General features: G+C 42.2%; 1 protein-coding gene across 1 annotated transcript in view; it reads left to right on the plus strand.

The window, feature by feature from the left end:
* Window positions 1–1,789: 1,789 nt before the first annotated feature.
* kcng4a (potassium voltage-gated channel, subfamily G, member 4a) overlaps window positions 1,790–19,243 on the plus strand; it is a 31,729-nt gene continuing 14,275 nt past the window's right edge. The window contains exons 1-3 of the mRNA XM_039809417.1: window positions 1,790–2,090; window positions 5,366–6,118; window positions 6,261–6,902. Coding sequence (XP_039665351.1) covers window positions 6,011–6,118; window positions 6,261–6,902 — 750 coding nt within the window. The 5' untranslated portion in view covers window positions 1,790–2,090; window positions 5,366–6,010. The remainder of the gene's footprint in view (window positions 2,091–5,365; window positions 6,119–6,260; window positions 6,903–19,243) is intronic.

The raw sequence follows: 19,243 nt of genomic DNA on the forward strand, positions 1-19,243 counted from the left end.
TAGTCTCGTGTTGCATACGCTAACCAGCCTGGGCATATGCTGCACTGTGGGTTAATGATTGGGGGGATTCAATAAGCTGAACGTCTTTGTTCTTACACACATGCGCACACACACACCCACACACACACACACACACACACACACACACACACACACACACACACACACACACACACACACACACACACACACACACACACACACACACACACAGAGTTTCCATCTCTACCCTCACTAATGTGTTGTCTGCTCCGTTAGCAGCCATAAGGGCCTGGACAAAGTGTTTGCTTTTTTAGCAGTTACCTCAGGCACATGCCACCTAATGAGCTGCCTCTCAAGGACAAAGTGGGTGTGTGAGGCCAGCGACACAGACAAATTTGCAAGCATATTGATATTTTTTTTTCTTTGAACTTTCACCTTGTGCAAATTCCGGTTCCAGCGTTATAGAGGTTGACATACAGCAGGTGCTGATCTGGAAAAGTCAGTGTTTTCAAAGTCAGTACTGAACGCTGAGGTCTGTTTACTCAGGACACAGCCAAAAGTTCGGCCAGCTGTTCAATGTCACTTAGATATATCACTGCTACTTTCTACTTCTGTGGGACAGAGATCTATGCATACACATATATGTGTTTGTACTGTATATTTGGCATTCATTTAGTTTTTATTTCTGTGTCATGCCAAACACTCTCCCACATGACACAAGACGAGACATCACTATTGTACATAACATGCATCTTCCAGTAATATACAAAAACAAAAGGACAAAAAAAGAGCATCAGTTAGAACATAAATGTACTTCTATAGGCTTTCAAATAACATCTATGTGTAAAATTTACAGATGAACTGTACACTCAAAAGAACTGCTTTAAGCCTAAAGTTGACCCTGATGAAGGGGTTTCCCCCCTACATGTAAATATCCCAGGCTTTCTCCAAGTAAGAGGATAAGATAGAATAAGATGAGATAAAATAGGATAAGCCTGTATTGATCCCCAGAGAGGAGATGTGGGTGTTGCAGCAGCATGGGGAAAGAAATAAGCACAGATAAATAGAGAAAAGAAAAGAAAGAAAGAAATAATTAGAAATCAAAATAAAAAGATGCGAACAGTCTTTGAGCATTATATTGACAATATCAGTTTCAGTCTTTATCTTATTATTGTGCAAAAGGACATTCTAATTTCTATTCTGTATCGTTCAGACAGCACGTTGAACCAATCTGCTTTTCTTCATCCAGACTGCATACCGACCAGTTTCAATATTAAGGGGTAACAAAACCAGAAGTTAATTGAGCACATCTTTTCTTTTATATTTACATTGAGTGACATTATCCTACTTCATGGTGTTTTCTTTAATGACAGGATTTCACTATTTTCTGCCTCTTTTTCTTTGCATTGGCTTTGTTGTTAATAATGGCAGTGCTACGATATCAGACTCAAACTGTATGTAACATTGGTGCTTCCCAGCAGATTCGGAACCAACAGCTATCTGGGAGGCAAACGCGCCCCCTCAGGGCAGGAAACATAGTTAAGGGCATCTCCTCGGTGTCCTTGAATTTCACATTATCTATAAAAGGAAAAAGGGGGTGATGTCGTGGCAACACGGAGAGCCACACTCTCACTTACAGTTCTGCTAAAATGCCATCTCTGTCTAATCGGGAGCTCACATTCTCCTGGGCGTTATTGCGCCTGTCGTCACCTTTACGCATCTAGGTCTCCGCAAACTTGAACTTGGGTACCCGGAGTGAGTCTCCTCTGTTGCGCACCGCTCCGACTCCCCCTTCCCCTCCCCCCTGCTCCTCCTCCTCCTCCTCCTCCTGCTGCAGCAGCACCACCACTAACCGAGCAGTAACGGGACACTTTCAGCGCACCAAACCTTCACCATCTCTGCTATGTTCAGACTCTCTACGCGCCCTCCACCGGCTTGGATGATGCCGACGCCGGAAACATATTGCTGTTATAGTTATACCATTTGGCGGTTGGGCGTGATCGTTGACACCCTGGTTTGGTGTTGAATGATCGGAGGGACTGCAAGGGGATTCACAGCGAGCTGATTTGGCCGAGTGGACAGGAGAGCGGGGCTCAGGATGCTAAGCTGTAAGTTATACTGATGTCTGCGGGGCTTGGGTTTGTATCTGAATATTTGTCTGAAGTTGTAATGCTGTCATGTTACAATACTTAACATGAGGAATGCTGGGGTCTTTTCATCTCGTCAACACTGCAACATACAGTAGGATAAGATAAAAAAATAAAATAATAATAATAATAATAATAATAATGATGATAATTGTTACACAGTGTTTTTGATTCAGTAGGTGTTTATCAAAATGTGAAAGCAAAGTTGTTCCCATTTTACAGTGAAATGAATTGTTAAATAAGAAAGGGGTGTAATATTGCCCTTAAAACAACATTTGACTTTGACTTTGAAAGTCCCATTATTTGTATTTCTATTTCTATTTCAAAAAATCATCGAAACACAATTTGAAAAAAGGATGTAATTAATTGCCCAAGTAGTTAACCAAGCTTAATTAAAAGTCTCTGCTTGATTAGGGATGTGTGTGTGTGTGTTATATGCGTGCATACGAGAGAGAGAGAGAGAGAGAGAGAGAGAGAGAGAGAGAGAAAGAAAGAGAGAGATAGACAGAGAGAAAGTTGTCATATGCTACATTAAAGAAACCCAATCCATATGAGATGCTGGCAAATGCAGACACTGTTGACTTGCCCATGAATATAATATAAGCGCTCTGACTGAATGCTGAATACAGTATGACCCCAAAACAGGAAGAAAAAAAACAATATAAACAAAAATAAATTAAGAAAAGTATTGCTTTGACTTTACATGGCCAAATTTTTTTATCTAACTTTTAAAGTTGGTTTAGTTCAATACTTTGTGTTAACAGTGAATTCATCTTGCAAAAAAAGGTTAACCTTCACGTGTAATTACACTTCAATTAAGAATAAAAAAACAAACAAGTTGGCATTCCACTTTCTCCGATCTCCTCCTTGCTGTCGTGTCTGTCGCTTGTGTCCAGCGGAGAACAGGAGGTCGGGCAGAGCCAATAACACCGGTGGCAGTGTGCTGCTAAAAACTCCTCCTTCCTAACTTTTCCACCAAGAAAAAAAAAAACGGTCACATACAAATCGATTAATACATAGTTTATCATGCTCACTAGCAACGTGACACCAGTGATTTATTGGTTCCTCCAGTACAGGATCCTATCCTCCTGGATCTGAATTAGTGGCGCGTGTTGGAGCGGTCCAAGACTTCAATCTGTCAGTGCTGTCCAGTCACACATTCAATAAGCCTGTGGGCACTGTAGATTGATACTGAGCAGAATAATATCAATACTGATGATGATGTTCTTATTTTATATAGGCTGTAGTAAGTAAAATATGTAGTGCTACTGTGCATCTGACAAAGCCACAGGCCTGTAAGACTGTATGTCTGTATATGTTTTACAGGACACCATCGGGGCTGTGAGTCAGGGCTAGTCATGGTGAAAGATGAGTGTTGTATGTTGTACCTACATGTGTGTTTAGAAATGGGTAAAGACATCTGGAATTGCCCTTAGAGATTCTGGCTTACCTAAATTGCAGTGGCATGTGTAGAAAATATAATAAAGTTTTATATTCCCAACAAAAGCTGGCAGGAGAAAGGTGAAGGGCAGCCACCCACATGTAAGTCAGCTTTATTGTAAGTAGCTGGATACAAGAAGCAATATAACAGTAAGTCTCCAAAGATAATTCCAGCTGTTTCAACCTGGGCCTTATTATTTCATCATTTGCCGCCATAGCACTTAATACTTAAACTCTCTCAGCCACTGCCTTAACCGGTCTAGTGGCTTTTATCTGGAAAGTTTGTGGAGCTGGTTGAATGTATATCCTATATGTCACTGGTAAAATGTATAAAATCTATGTACAAAACACACCTTCGAAAAAACAATAATAAAACATTTTGAATTATGCAATTTTTAAAGGACAATTCCGGTGCAAAATGAACCTAGGGGTTAATAACACACGTGTACCAAGTCGACCGTTCTCTGGGATATGTTTTGATGGTAATCAAATGTGTCTCTAGCATAAAACAAGCTAGCACGAACAGCTGATTAGCTTAATGCTAGGCTTTCAGGGCACTGGTAGAGTAAAAATAAGTCGCTATTTTATACCACTAACAAGGCTCAAAATAGCACCACGCTTCTACGGTAGCATAATGAGGGTCCCTACATGTAAACCCAAGTATTTACAACTTTGTAAGTGTACAGACAGTTTCTTAAAAAGATAGATTATAAAGACATTACCTTCGGGTATACAGGCAGGCGCCATCTTGGGAATACAATCATGACCAGTCGAACGCCCTGCTAGAGCTATACTGGTTACTGGTTGCACGGCGTTCGGATTACCATCAAAACATATCCCAGAGAACGGTTGACTCTGTTGTATTAACCCCTAGGTTCACTTTGCGCCGGAATTGTACTTTAATATGACATAAGTGACTAGAAAAAGGAAATTAAAATACTTTTTTCACGCACACATTTTGACATAGCGACAATGCGATAACAAGTGCCTGAACTAATTGGCTAGAATACATCCTGTGCTCTTTCTTGCAATGATTGTCAAAAAAGTCAAATTGTCAGCTGTGAAAAACCTTTATTCAAAGATTTTCCACCCCTGCTGACAGTCTTTCTGACTTTTCCATCTGCTAATTGACCACATCTTTGTATGTATGGCATTAAGTAAAGAAAATAGACGAACTGTAAGTTAGTCGCAATGACTATGACGAATAATTTGAAAATAGGACCCAGTGCGAAATTAACCACAACTATTTAAGGCTTTGATACACAGTGAACCATTCTGGGCAACTGTGACACCTTACTGTGCCAATAAGTTTCAGGGCATTTGCATTGCCAAGAAAACCATTTTGGACCCTGCGTTTCACTGTCTGTTGTTAGGATTGCTGCCCATCTAACACACTCAGAGTGTGAATAACACCACGGACCTGAATGTTCTTTTCTACTTATTCCTTGAATTTTCTCACACTCATATTAAGTAAACCAGCCAGGCCATCCTTATTGGATGTTGTTGTGAGTGTAAATTCCTTTGCTATGTGGTCAAGTCCTGCTCTGACCACACTGGCCATTTATAGCAGCAGAGCTGATGTGTCTGTCTGACTTGTTTCTCACTGAAAGGAAGTGAAAGAGGAGGGTGCAGCCTACGTTTTATTGAGGTGTGCTGTATCTGTCTCTTCCTCACCCCTTCTCTGTCTTCACATACGTCTCTTTCCTCGTCTTTGCCCATTCTTTCTCTGTATTGTGACACCAGCCTTAATCTCAGTCCATCCTAGCTCCATTCTGACATTTCTCTTTCTCTCTCAGTGACTGCGTGATTCCTCCACATCTCTAGGCCCTCCCTAATCCTGATGCAGCGACACAGAGGATCCCCCTCAGTCCCAGGACACCTCCTGGACTCATCCGGCTCAACCTCTGCAGCTATCAGCCACTGATCAATCCTAACCCACTCTCTCTATTGGGCCTTTCTTTTTCCAGACTGTCGCTTCAAACCGGGATTACTCACTGATCTCATGCTGAATCCTGATATGTCAACTGAGTCTTCTGTGGACCTCTGAAGGAAATGTCAAAACTCACCCACATTCAGATGTGACAACAGGACTCCTGGTACTCCTTATTCCTCTCCTTTCTGGGTTTGTTCTCTGTCAGTTGGAAGCCAAAGCCATAGCTCGTCTGCCGTTGAGAAAGAGCTCCTTGTTATGAGGGGTTCTGAGGCCAAAAAGACAAAAATCGACAGCCATTTTTATGCTCCGCTTGTCTACAATGGACCTGGGCTGTGGCAGGAAAGCTTTTGTCATGTGCAAGCTTTAACATAATTTGTTGGAGGCTGAGAAAGGACTGCTGTGTCCTGGGACCGACGAGTTGAGCCTGGCGCAATCTGTATACGTTTCCTGCCTTCGATACCTGGCCTGAGCTGCCCAGTCCGCGGCAGCGTGCTTTCCAGATGCTGCCATGCCCATCATCAGCAACGCCAACCATGACTTCAGCAACCTGTCCGTCAGCGATGACAGCAGTCTCGACCGCATCTTCACAGAGATCCCCGAGACTGAGACCATCAAGGTATGAATGAGGTTGTCACTAAAGTGAAAAAAGTTAAAGGACTACGTCCAATAATAATATCAAATAGTGATCAGGTTAGGCTATTCATTCATTTTTTTTATTCATCCACTGAAACTCAAAACACTTGTTTTTCAATCTCCAGGGTGCGTACTACAAGAGGGCTCAGTTCATCCGTCGGCCAGAGGACCTGGTGTCCGTCGACCACACCCTGCTGGCGGTGATCAACGTTGGGGGAAATCGCTACACCTTCCCCTGGAGCACCCTGGAGCAGTTCCCCCTCACACGACTTGGCCGCCTCTGCGGCTGCCGGTCCCCCGAGGACATCGCCAGCGTCTGCGACGACTACGACGAAGCCCACAAGGAGTTCTTCTTCGACCGCTCGCCATCCGCCTTCAGGGTCATCCTCAACTTCCTGGCCGCGGGGAAACTGCGCATGCTGCGGGAGATGTGCGTGCTCTCCCTGCACGACGAGCTGACCTACTGGGGCGTGGAGATGACGTACATGGAGCGCTGCTGTAAGAGGAAGATGTACACACGCATCGAGGAGGTGAATGAGCTGGAGCGGCGCGAGGAGGAGCGCAGGCAGAGAAACGCCATGCAGCACGTGCCGGTGGAGGAGACGCAGTACCAAAAGGTGATGAACTGGCTGAGAGATATGGTGGAGAATCCGCAGTCCGGCTTACCGGGGAAGATCTTTGCGTGCCTGTCGGTGATCATGGTTGCGGTGACTGTCATCAGCTTGTGTATCAGCACCATGCCAGACCTCAGAGAGGAAGAGGGGAGGGTGAGTGAACCAGTGTGTTTGCATGTTGTGAATGGCAGCGCAGGGCCCCTGAACCAAAGTCAAACTGATACTAAATAATAAATTATAATACTTAAACTTATAGGGCCCATAAATTCAAGTTTTGTAGTAAGAGGTGTACAGCGACTGTCAGTGAGATTTATCATGAGTGGTGTGAGTGATTACAGCTGTCTCTTGTCACAGTTTTTCCCCTGCTCAAAGACACAGTCACCATGACGTAACAAAGCTGCTCATAACTTAACATGACAAACTGGACGCTCATTCTCTCCAACACTAACTTTGTTTCCTGGAAACTAACGTTGAATTGTAACACCCTCGTGTGCCTACAGTGTGTGTTTATAAATGAGACAAAACAGATGTGTTTTATTCATTTCAGATGGAGGTAGACATTGTGATGCTGCAAAAAGTCTGGCTTCCAAATTCGCAAATTCGTCGTCACACCCTCTTAAATATCCCTGTGGGATGCTGCCCTGTGTGTGTGTGTGTGTGTTTGTGTGTGTTGTCGTCGTACATGTCCTGTGATCTGTGTCTACCCATAGCAGCGTGAGAGAATGAAGCCAGCGCTGCTCACTGAGGCCTGTCCAGTAAACACTGGGGTATAATAAAATGGGCTTACTGCATCTCACACAAAAGACATGCGCACGCACACAAATGTGCACATCAGTAGACACACTCACAGTTGCACATATATGCATGCGTAAAAACACAAACACACTGTACATGAACTTGCAGTCACATGCCTACACACACACACACACACACACACACACACACACACACACACACGGTCACATGCACATACATTAGTAATGAACTCATCCACTGTAACCGATACGGCTCTCTCTATATTTTGCACACATTTACTCTCGAGTCGTCTCTTCCCTTCTAACTAAAATCTTACTGCAGCATATCCACGGTTCATTTATCAGTTTTCTGATTACATATACATTTTCACCAGCAGCCGAAGATTGTATCCTTCTTGATATTTTCAGCAACTATCCCCTGTCTGTCAATATCTGCATCAGGAAAAAGTTGCCCATCTTATCCCGAGGTGCCCTTACGTAAGAAATAGTCTATGTGTGTGCGTCCTGTGTGTGTGCATAAACTGGCTGCCGCACGAAAACTCGACACACCTGTTCAACAGCTGTTGAGAAGTCATCAACTACAGCGCCCCTGTATTGATTTTGATGTGAGCGCTCGCAGGCAGCCAAAGGATCAAGTGCAGGAGGGTGTGATACCGGAGAATTAAGGGATGCAGAGGAGAGCGCCGGTTGCAGAATGCTCAATGAGTTGAGAAGGCTTCCAGTGGAGTCGGTGTAGTCATAAGAACACAGATGGACGGGGCTGGACGGGGTCCCTTGGTCTGAGTTCTGTAAACCTGCGTGACTGGGTGGTGCCTTTGATATGGACCTTGTACAGCACATGATAGGACAAATATGTAATCCTTAGTCTATACGCAACAAAGCACAGTGGCGTCACATGCTACTGAAGATTTATCTTCTGTACACAGACAGCAGTGACAAGGTCTACAACAAAAGAATCACATATACAGCAGGAAACAGAAAGCAAGCAGATACTCAGGCAGCAGAAGCAGAGACACAATAAATGTAAATGGACTGTTTTTATATAGCACTTTTCTAGTCTTAACAACTACTCAAAGCGCTTTAACATAGTACAGGAACCATTCACACACTGTGGCCGAGGCTGCTGTACAAGTTGCCACCTGCTCATCAGGTAAACACTCACACACATTTACACTCCGATGCACAGCATCGGGGGTAACTCGGGGTTCAGTGTCTTGCCCAAGGACACTTTGACATGGGTCTGCAAGGCCAGGGATCAAACCACCAACCTTCCAATTGGAAGGCGACCACTCTACCACTGAGCCACAGCCACCCAAATACAATTGTTGCTAATAGAAAAAATATAAACGTTGGAGGCCATTAATCGGTGTGCAAAGTCCTTGAAATCTATTCTGCAGTTAGCATCTTATAGCCATGGCAAAAAGAAAACAAGTGGGCTCTTCCAAAGGCCACGGTATAGTTTGAACACTGTGAGGAAACGGTGGGTTGTAAGGACATTTTAGGTAATAGTTTCAAACTATTCTTGTGTGTTCAACTACTGAACCCCCTCCATACTGTCCGGCTTGCCTGCCCAGGCAGGAGCATCGGGACTCTTATCATCTTTAATTCACATGGCCCTGCTTTTTGTCTCTGTCTCTGGTCTGCTTTGTGCTGGAGTGGGCCAAAATTCCCTCGTCTACTCATCATTCATCCTTCTCCTCTCCTTGCCTCGGTTTGGGTTAGGAGTGTGAAAGGACAGATTGAATAAGTGGAAGATGGAGGAAAAGAACAAATACAGGATACTTCAGAGAGTGGGAGAGAAGGAGATATAGAGTGCAAGAATATGCTTAGGTGAGAACGGATGAGAGTGAGATTCTGTTGGGGGGGAAAAAAACAAGAGATAAACAGTGCTTCAGTTTCCCCTCACCCTGCTTCCCTCTGTCTCTGCCTGTTATTTGTGTCTGCCTGTCCTCAGTTGATCCCCTTTATCAAACAGTATATCACTATGAACCAAATGCTTTGGGAGGGGCCTTTATCTCACTGCTTAGTTTCAAGACCCCTGATAATAACCACTCCGTCATTCCTCCAAACCCTGCTGTTGGTGTGTATCTCTCCACTGTATAAGTGCTCTGCTCTTTATGTAAAAACTCTCCATATAATTCTGGAGACATTATTATTCCATCCGGCTGTGTACAGTTGCAACATTTTGACGAGAAGCACAACCTCCCCTGATGTGTTTCAGAAATGCAGATACTGTAGATGCATGAAATATTAATATACAGCATAAGATCTTGAAGTTGTCAAACAAGTAGTGGCGTTTTAGACCAAGCTGACAGAAAGATTAGACTGCTAGAAGACATTTTAGACAGTGTTGCCAAGTCCGCTTATTATAAGCTTTGGGCTTGTTTTTCCTGTAACGTCGCTTACAAATATTGGTAGTCGCGGGTCACGGTTTTTTTGGGCTTGTTTCTAAAGTGTAGATGCTTAATTGGACTTGTTCCCAGCTCCATAATAAGTTGTCAAGCAGATATTTTCTATATGTTATTTAAACGTAGGAGTTTGTCTTGCCTGTTCCCTCTGTCCCTCCCCTTTCCCCATACACACAGGAAACAGCAGAGTTTTTTCCACCCACATCCTGCTTCTAATTGGCTCTGACCCAGATGGCAGCGAGTACTAGCCAATCAGAGGCAGAGCAGGGCAATCTGTTTTTCTATTTAGGGAAACGTCAGTGAGTGATGAGAAAGCTAATGGTGGTGTTATTCTTCATATATATGAGGCTAAAGTGATGTTTTAGACCAAGCCTCACCCTCACCTGTTTAAATGGTTTTGACTGGAATGGTTTTTAAACCAGTTTAGTTTATTTAAGTCTTTTTTAATTCACTCATTTGTTTATCAGAGCAGGAGCCACTTTATTGCTGCACACTAAGATTATCAATAATTTATCCTGTTTCTGGGTTATAGTTATTTAAAAATGGGATCTTCTGCAGTCCCTGCAATTTGTGAATTCAGGATGATATTTATTTGTGTGTGCACATTTTAATGATCAGAGGTATACTTTGTATATAATGTACTTGGTACATCAGTCTATATTTGAGTTTTCTAATGTTAAATAATGTTAAAAGGTGGTTTAACTCCCTCTTGTGATCATTGTCCTGAAGCTCAGGGGGGGAGAAAAATAAATAAACTACCGTGTGTACAGTTTTGCAAAACTGCGCACAGTTTACCAATCCGTCCACATGGATGTAAATTGACAATCTGTACCCACAGTTTAAAATCCGTCCCCACGGATTTTAAAAACCGTGCACACAGTTTATTTATTTTTCTCTTCCCGGAACCTAGGGGGGCTCCGTAGAAAAAGTCGCTTGTTTTGGACTAGTTTTCACAGGCCTGGTTGCTTATTTGTCTCGCAAGATCTGGCAACACTGGTTTAAGAGCTGCAGTGTTTCAAGTTAAAATGTAGTCTTTTATCATTATGGACATTTGTGAACATTTTGGAGGGCATGATTAGCTTAAAGTAAGAAAGTGGACTAGAGTAGTACTTCTGGAGTCTGGAAGTGTGTTACCCAACCTAAAATGTCCAAGGCCATTATGAGAACATCACATGTGCCAACAGCACGATTTGGACATTTTGTTTACACTGTTTGTCAGGTGATATGCTGGCTTAAGTGTTAAGTGCACAGAAGTTAAAAAAAAAAAAACTGCTCTGATCTGATGCTGTGTTAATTGACAGCTGTTTCGCCAATTAGAGAAACAGTTGACCAATCAGAGCTTTGTTGGCGAGATTAAGAATGGGGATGTCATCTTCCTGCATAGCTAAAAAGCTACCTGGCTATATTTTTAACAAATAGTAATAGAAATATTGCAAAAAGCATGGATGAGACTACAGTAACACAGCAGTGCAGGCTGTTTTAAGCACACATACAGAAGTAACATCTTTTCAATCTACATACTTTTTTTGATCAGTGGGAAAAACAAGTAAACTGCTCTCAGCAACAGCAATAGCTGCCTCCGTGTTGACTGAAAATGACATCTGCGAAATAGATACCTGCTGCCGTTAGGGCAAAATAAAACAAAATGACCCACAAAAAGTGAATTCGGTCTGATTATAAGGTTACTAAAAACTCTTGTGTTTTTATTGTGGAAAACATCTTTGCGTGGCATCAGTAACCAAGATGACCAGATTTAAAGAAATATGTTTGCAACTATTCACTGCTGTGAAGACAGCGATCTTGCTTTCACTAATTCAATGTCGACTTAACTATTCTCTTTCCAGTCTTTGGCTCCTTAATATAATCCCTCCGTAGAAAGTGCACGTATGTTTCCTTTACCTCTTCCATCAACATCACACATAACGGTGGGCATATTCAACCAATTCTCACACCCATCGCGTAAAATATGGATGCTTGGTCAGGTGCCTTTGGCGTTGTTATTGACGCTAAAAGTCTCCTTTAGCGTCATATAACGCGCTTGGTTGGGACTATTGGCGTCCCTTTTGACGCAGTTAGGTTAAGGAAAAGGTGGTGGGTGGGCTTATGTTTCCATGACATGCAGGAAGAACTGGACGGTTGGGTTCAGGAAAAGAAGAACGGATGGTTGGGTTTAGTAATAGAAGAAAGCAACGGTTGGGTTTAGGAAACGTGACACGCGGGACACGATCCCCAGTCTCCTGGGTGAAAGTCCTGTGTTTGACCCATCCACCCCCCAAACCAACATCCCTACGCGGACTTTCGGCCTTTCATACTACTCGCTACCGAGTACTTAGTGCTATGTCATCTTCAAACACTGTGTAGCTGCTGCTCTCCTGAAGGGCACTTTTTGCGTCGCTTCAGACGCTGACAGCCACTGTCCAAACGGCATTTTATGAATTTGGAGTGAGAACGGGTTGGTATTTTACCGTAAGTAGTTAATGACAAACATGTCCACTCTGACTACTGGGCCTAACCCAGCCAGACCCCAGCACTCTCTGGCAGAATAGCAACGGAGTTTAGATTGAAAAGAACAGGGTGTACGAGGTTTTTAAATCTCTCTGGGAAGCAGCAGGTCTCAGCACACATCGGTAACCTGCCTGAGTTTACATCTCGCTGCCGTTCAAATATCAAACATCTTTGCACATATTTCCGTGTAAAACTTTCTCCTCGTTAATTTTCATACATTTCTTGATATACACACACACACACACACAAGTGTTTTACTCTCAGTGAGTATCGCTCAGATTTATGCCTTTAATATGCTCACCACGAGATGGAGTATTTTCGGACAGCCTGATCATATTTGCTCTCCTTTTCCTAATTCAGTCGTATTCTGGCCTGGGGAGTAATTGAAGTCGCCGTTTTATGTCCTTAATGCCATGAATTTGAGTGGGATTTGCTGTTCAATAATTACATCCCAGGACATCAATCACAAGTGTCTGGAGAGAGAGGGACAGAGGGAGTGATGAAGAGAGAAAGAGACATCTGAGTAGCTGACTGCATGACTTAAGCTTCAGACTGTGGGTTTTGACACGTTTTCCCATTGACTATCCCCTTGTTCTCAAGCAGAGACTTGTCAATAATCTTATTGGACCATCGAAGCTGTCTGGACAAGTGATTTTAGAAAGGGCAGAAGGCTGTGTGATTTCTCATTCTATGAAGAGACAAAGAAGAAAGAGAAAGAGACACTGAGTGAGACGGAGATAATGTATCTGGTGACGCCTGAAGCGAAGATAAGGTGATTCTTTACGTAAAAGAGTGGAGGGATGAAACGGAGAAGTCGGTCATAGAGAAAGAGTGGAAGATAACAAGAGCACAAAGGAAGAGGGCACGTAAACACTAAATCAGCCATGAAGCCACCTTTCTCTCCTTCCTGTCCCTCCATCTTTCCTCCCAGAGGAGCTGTTTAAAAGACTGTCTGAGACGCATCGATATTACCTGGGTACATAAAGATGGAGGGGACACACATAAGCAGAGCACACACACTCTCAGGACATGCACATGCATTCACGGCTTACTTTAGAACATAGTAAAAAATTGCTTCTTCTTTTTTCATTAAAGAGTGCAATCCAACAGAATCATTTTTGAATGGTTACTGTATAAAGGACTTAATATAAATTAAAAAGAATAAAAAACTTTAACACATAAAGCCTGTAGACTGTTACTGTTAGTGGGCATGAGGAAAAAATAGATTAATAACATTTGTGGTCTCTTGGGAAGAACAAACTGTCCTAAAAAATAAAATTGAGCAATGTTGCAGAAGGCCAGAAAGAAAAATGATTGTTTTCATATTTCTCTCAAAATCCCTTTTTTTCTGATCTGAACGAATGAATAAATGCTTAGCAAAGGTTCTCTCTTCATCACAAGGACACAAGTTTTAATTCTGTGATCTCAACAAGCTGCAAAAACAACCTTTGTTGTGCTCACATCCTTTCGTGATGACTGGAAAACAACGTTTCTCGTGTCAGGATAAGACCTCCTGCACACTGCCTGCGTGGCGCCTGCGTGGCGTTTTCTATGTCTTTGCACACCAGAAACATGTCTGACGTGGCGCTGCTGCTGCTGGCCTTGTCTGTACACATGTACTGTAGGTGGGGAACAGGACCTACCTTTCGTCTTCTGCATTCTCCTTACCCTTGTCTCTTGTTCTTCCCTCAGACTCATCCCCCAGAAACAGTCCCTCGGACCCAGCCCCAAACCCCATCTCTGCAATAATAATTAATAAAGGCTGGTTTAAAGTACTTCTTCCCGCCTCTATGTAGTAATGCTCATGGGTAGCCTAAATGGCTTCCATTCAGACCTTAACATTAAGTCTTTTACTGTTATATGTCAACAAGATCAACAATACATTTTCACCTGGCTATACCCAATGTTTAGATCTGTTGTGGTATTTATGCAAATTAACACATAAGTAATTAGATTATGCACCGTTTGCCCATGTTAACAAACATATTAAAAAAAACTTGTAATACAAGTTTTGTTTGTCTTGATGTAAGTAATCAACTCAGTAATTTTCATGGTGATATCTAAAGGTTAAAATGATTACCCTATTCACGTGAGAAATATGAATAGGCGTATGAATAGGCGTAGAGTTTGCTTCTGTTGCAATTTGTTGTACCTTTTTTCATAAAATGACTGGACAATTTATTAAATGTATTCGTGTCATAATGACATATAAACATCTTTTCATATTCTATTTTGCCTGGAAACGCTTCCAACACGCTGGTGTGTCACGTGAAAAATAGGCGTCAGTTCTATTTCTAGCATGCACGCGTTTTTGGCACGGCTCGACGTGCGTGTCACGCAGGCAGTGTGCAAGCTCTAACCTGTTACCATGGGAGCCGAAATAAAAACGGACACGCCACGCAGCCGACACGCTCACGCCACGCAGCCAGTGTGCAGCAGGCCTAAGACAAAGCGTGAGATACTACATGCATGTTTTCTGCGGCTCTCTATGCTACATGAACATTAGGAAAGTGTAAAAGTGATGTGTGACAGCGACAGGGCATTTGTTGCAGAAGCTAAAATGGATTTTCAGAGATTAATTGCCTATAGCACAGCTTGCACCATTTTACACTACAAACGCTAATGTCATTAAGATAAAGTCAGTTTGTTTGATAGCGTGTAATCCCACTGAGTCTGTTAAATGACCTTCCATTCTGGTCATGTTCAACAGAGCTGTGGTAATGGAATATGAATATTACAGCCTGGAATAATAACCTAAAACCAATCACTGTCTGGAATCCTTTTCTGAGTGTAATTTACATGCAACATGAAAAGGTTAGTCATTAATAATATGATCAAGGACCTTCTTTCAAGGATGGGTGTTTGACTGTTTTTTTTTTTTTTTTTTATCTTGTAGCCTGAACTTCACATGTGCAGCATATTTTCATGGAGATCTATCCTTGTTGGGCCCCATATTAGTTCACTAACAGTACATACTCATGTCTTTTTGAGACAGGCTGTACAGCTCTTTAAGGATAAGGGGAAACTAGGGTTACCATGGAGTTTTCTGATTGTCAGTAAGGGCTGTATACAGTATTTTGGTTAAGCAGAGACAATTGAAAAGAATAAGAAAATTGATGCCCAGGAGGGAGATATTTTGCCATTATAGCTCTGCTTGCCATATCTCCCAACAGCCAGAAACAGCCTGAGTTTATTCTCTTATCTGTTATTTTTGCACTGGCTCTATTCAGAATCATTTTGAAAAGATCAGCGTTGGCTGTGATAAAATCTCAGAAGAATTTCTGCTTATGCGTGTACGCCTGCTGCTTCTCAACTGTGCCGAAGTGCATTATGTGAATCAACAAAGCAACGTTCCAATTGTTTTGTCTGTGAGGGGGAGTTGTGATTCGGCATCCAACATTTTTGACTGCCTGGACTTGAAAGCATGAATGAATGTCTACTGTAGCTCAAAGCAACACAGCCATCAGTCTGATGTGCAAAAAATAAAAGTATATTCTATGAAGTTAGGGTAACACAATTGTAGGCATTCCCAGCATATCATTTCATTCCAGGTAATTCAATACCAGACCTGAGACGTGAAACACATACTTTAACAGGAGATGCAAGAAACTGACGTAAGCCTGACGCTGTGTGTGTGTGTGTGTGTGTGTATACTGTCCTGCTGAGCCTTTAGAAGACAAAGCATCGTCATCAATCATGAGCCTTGTTCGAGTGCATAACAACAACAGGGGCACAACATTAAGAATGCATTCTTCATGTACCACATTTTTTATCTTCTTCTCTTCATAATTTCAACCCCATTAAATGAACACGAAGGGAGCATAAATAAATGTCCGAGTCTGTAAACTTTGTTGGCTCAGCAGGGTGGGACTGAGGCTGGCAGTCGGTCAGAGCGACTATAAGTCAAAGAGAGTAAATAAAACTTGATGGAGGGGGAGAGAGAGAGAGAGAGAGAGAGAGAGAGAGAGAGAGAGAGAGAGAGAGAAAGTATAAGGGAGAGGAAAGAAAAAGAAAAATTAAGCAGATGCAGAACAGAAGAGACATTGTATGCCACTGGGTTATTCATAATGTCTCACACACATACATAATCAGAGGGAGATGACCTGCAGGTGAACTTAATCAGAAATGTGAAAAAGACAATTTAAGGGGATAAAGAACAATGAAAAAAGCAGTGTCCTGCTACTTTAAAAGTCTGCTCGGTCATCGACAGTATAGCCATGATACCGTCTATCTCAATCTTAAACACCCTCGAACCACAAGAGGATCTGGGAATATTTGTATGATTGAACTTTATGCAAATTACCAAACTCCATTAAAGCACTGACAAAATGTGTGTGTGTGTGTGTGTGTGTGTGTGTGTGTGTGTGTGTGTGTGTGAGAATGTACATGATAATTAGCATGCACATGCATTTCCTATGTGTTTATATCTGCGGGCCGTTTGGCTGTATCAGTGTGGAGCAGATTGCATGCCTATCGCAGCCTATCTGGTTATGAGCTGTATTCCCTCTGCCTGACGTGCTGCGAGGCTGCCAAGAGGGATTATGGGAGAGAACAGCAAAGTATGAGGTGTTTATCCTGTCCGTGCCAGGATGGGATTGTACAGCACATACAACACAGCATAGAGGAGTACAGCACAACGGAGAAGAGCCGCCTAGTTTTGGATGTTGAGAGATTGTTGTTGATAGCTAATGTCACAGTGAAATAGTGATTTCACAGTCTAAATTTGGCTATTTTAAATGCTTGACAATGCTAACAAAAGTTGACTTTTCTTTAAAGTTACTTTGTGCTTATTCTTGTGATGGTCTTTAAAACCAAAATTTGATATTTATCAAGGACACAAGTGCCATAAATGTCAGGCAATTTCACAGTTGTGCAGTTCTGCCAAAAAGGACAGGAAGATGTTCATTTACATGGTCTACGAAGTGTGTCCTTCTAAGGACTGAAGGCCAGTGGGGTGAATCTGTACCTTATTGGTGAGGCCTGAATAAGACTCACCAGACCACAACTACAGTAATGGTGCGTCAGTCAACAAGACAAGTCAGAAATTTCAATACTAATGAAAAACTTAGGAATGTTTGAGAATAAAATGTACAAAGTCAATAACCATTGCGTACCTAGTAAATATTACCTGGTTACCTCCTTTACCAGATGATGACGAACACCTGAATGCACCATAAAACAGCTGGACTGTGGGAAAGGAAACGCGGTCGGTGTCCTCCAGATGTTCTGCAGAAGAAGGCTGTAGAGTTCTTGTCCTCTTTGGAGGAGCCTTGTGATTGTAGCTAGCTTGTTGACCCATTACAGTGTATTTTCTCTTAAATTGCAGACTTTGAAAAAAGATGTCATCTGAATTGGGACACAACAGATTATCCTCTTTGAGTATGTACAGTATGTAGATATTGCTTGCTTCTTAAGGGAAAACAGACAAACAATGAAAAAAATGAATGAGCTTTAGAATTAACTAATTAGTCTGCGGGGCGGATTATTTTCAGAGATGCTTTCCATCCAGAAAGCTTAAAAGCACTTGTACACACAAGTTGTTTTCAGACAGTGTGTCAAATCTTTGACGCTCAAAATCTCCAATTTGACTTGGAACCTTATCATTTGAAGCCCTTTTTGCCTAAATACTATGCAAGAAGATATAATTCCTGAATGGTCATATTTCATCAAAGTAAGTGCAATTCAGTTGTAAGGTGACCTCCCCTAAGTAAGACCTACATATGCATCTTTCATGTTATCTCAGTTCACAGTTGGTCTCAACATGTAGATACAAATACAGCAGATATGTTTGTTTACTTGGATGAGATAAATGAGGCAAACAGTTTGAGGCAGGTCAGCAGAACGGAGTATAAAACGAGCAGGTACCGTGTTTATCGGAATTTCGTCCACACGTCACAAAATAGCTTCGTGAAATAGGGACTACTTGCAGGGCTTATATGTAGGGTTGGGCATCGAGAACCGATTCGTACATGGAATCGTTTAAAAAATTACGATTCCATGGGAAACGTTTCTTTATTGGAATCGTTTGGAGGATTTGGTTTCAAATCTGATCATAGGTTCCAAATTTTACATGCGCAAGTTTTGGTTTCCATAGCGGCCAGGCGCTGGTTGTGTTGCAGCCGTGGAGCACAGTAAGCAGCGCTCTAGCGTGGCTTTATTTTACATTGTAAAAGCCCCGTCAAACTTTGACCTATTTTGAATTAAAATAAAACTTTCCTCTTATTTGTGAAATAAGCATGTGACCCGTTTCAACTCCACCACTCAAAGAATTGGAATCGAGAATCGATAAGAACCGGAATCGAAAGGAAGAATCGGAATTGGAATCAGAATCGTTAATATCCAAACGATGCCCAGCCCTACTTATATGTAAGTGAACTACTGCAGCTGGCCACTAACACGCTAACCAGCTGGGAAAATGCTTGCGCTAGTCAGTCACGATATCTGACAGTTTGTAAGCTAGCTAGCTAGCTTTGTTGCTAATGGGATGCTAAGTCCCTACAGTTCATTTAAAGAAACACATTTATCCCATGTCTCCTGTGTCATAACTTTCTGCAAACCATTTCTCTTTTGTGGAGCAGTTTTTACTCAGACATAAAAGTGCATTGTGCAACACAGCCAATAATCCTTCTCTTTTTGTCCTTCCGGCTCAATCAAGAATATTCCAATATTCCATTATATTTGTATTTAGTTTGCCACTAGCCAGTGAGGGAATACACTAATCAATTCCAGCAAATTCCTTTGAAATAAAATAAATTGATTGATTGATTTCACAAAACTTGCTACAAAAAAAATGCTGAAACGGCCGAACCTTTTGAGGAGCAGAAAG

The sequence above is a fragment of the Perca fluviatilis genome, chromosome 8, assembly GCF_010015445.1.
Source record: "Perca fluviatilis chromosome 8, GENO_Pfluv_1.0, whole genome shotgun sequence".
Taxonomy (NCBI): domain Eukaryota; kingdom Metazoa; phylum Chordata; class Actinopteri; order Perciformes; family Percidae; genus Perca; species Perca fluviatilis.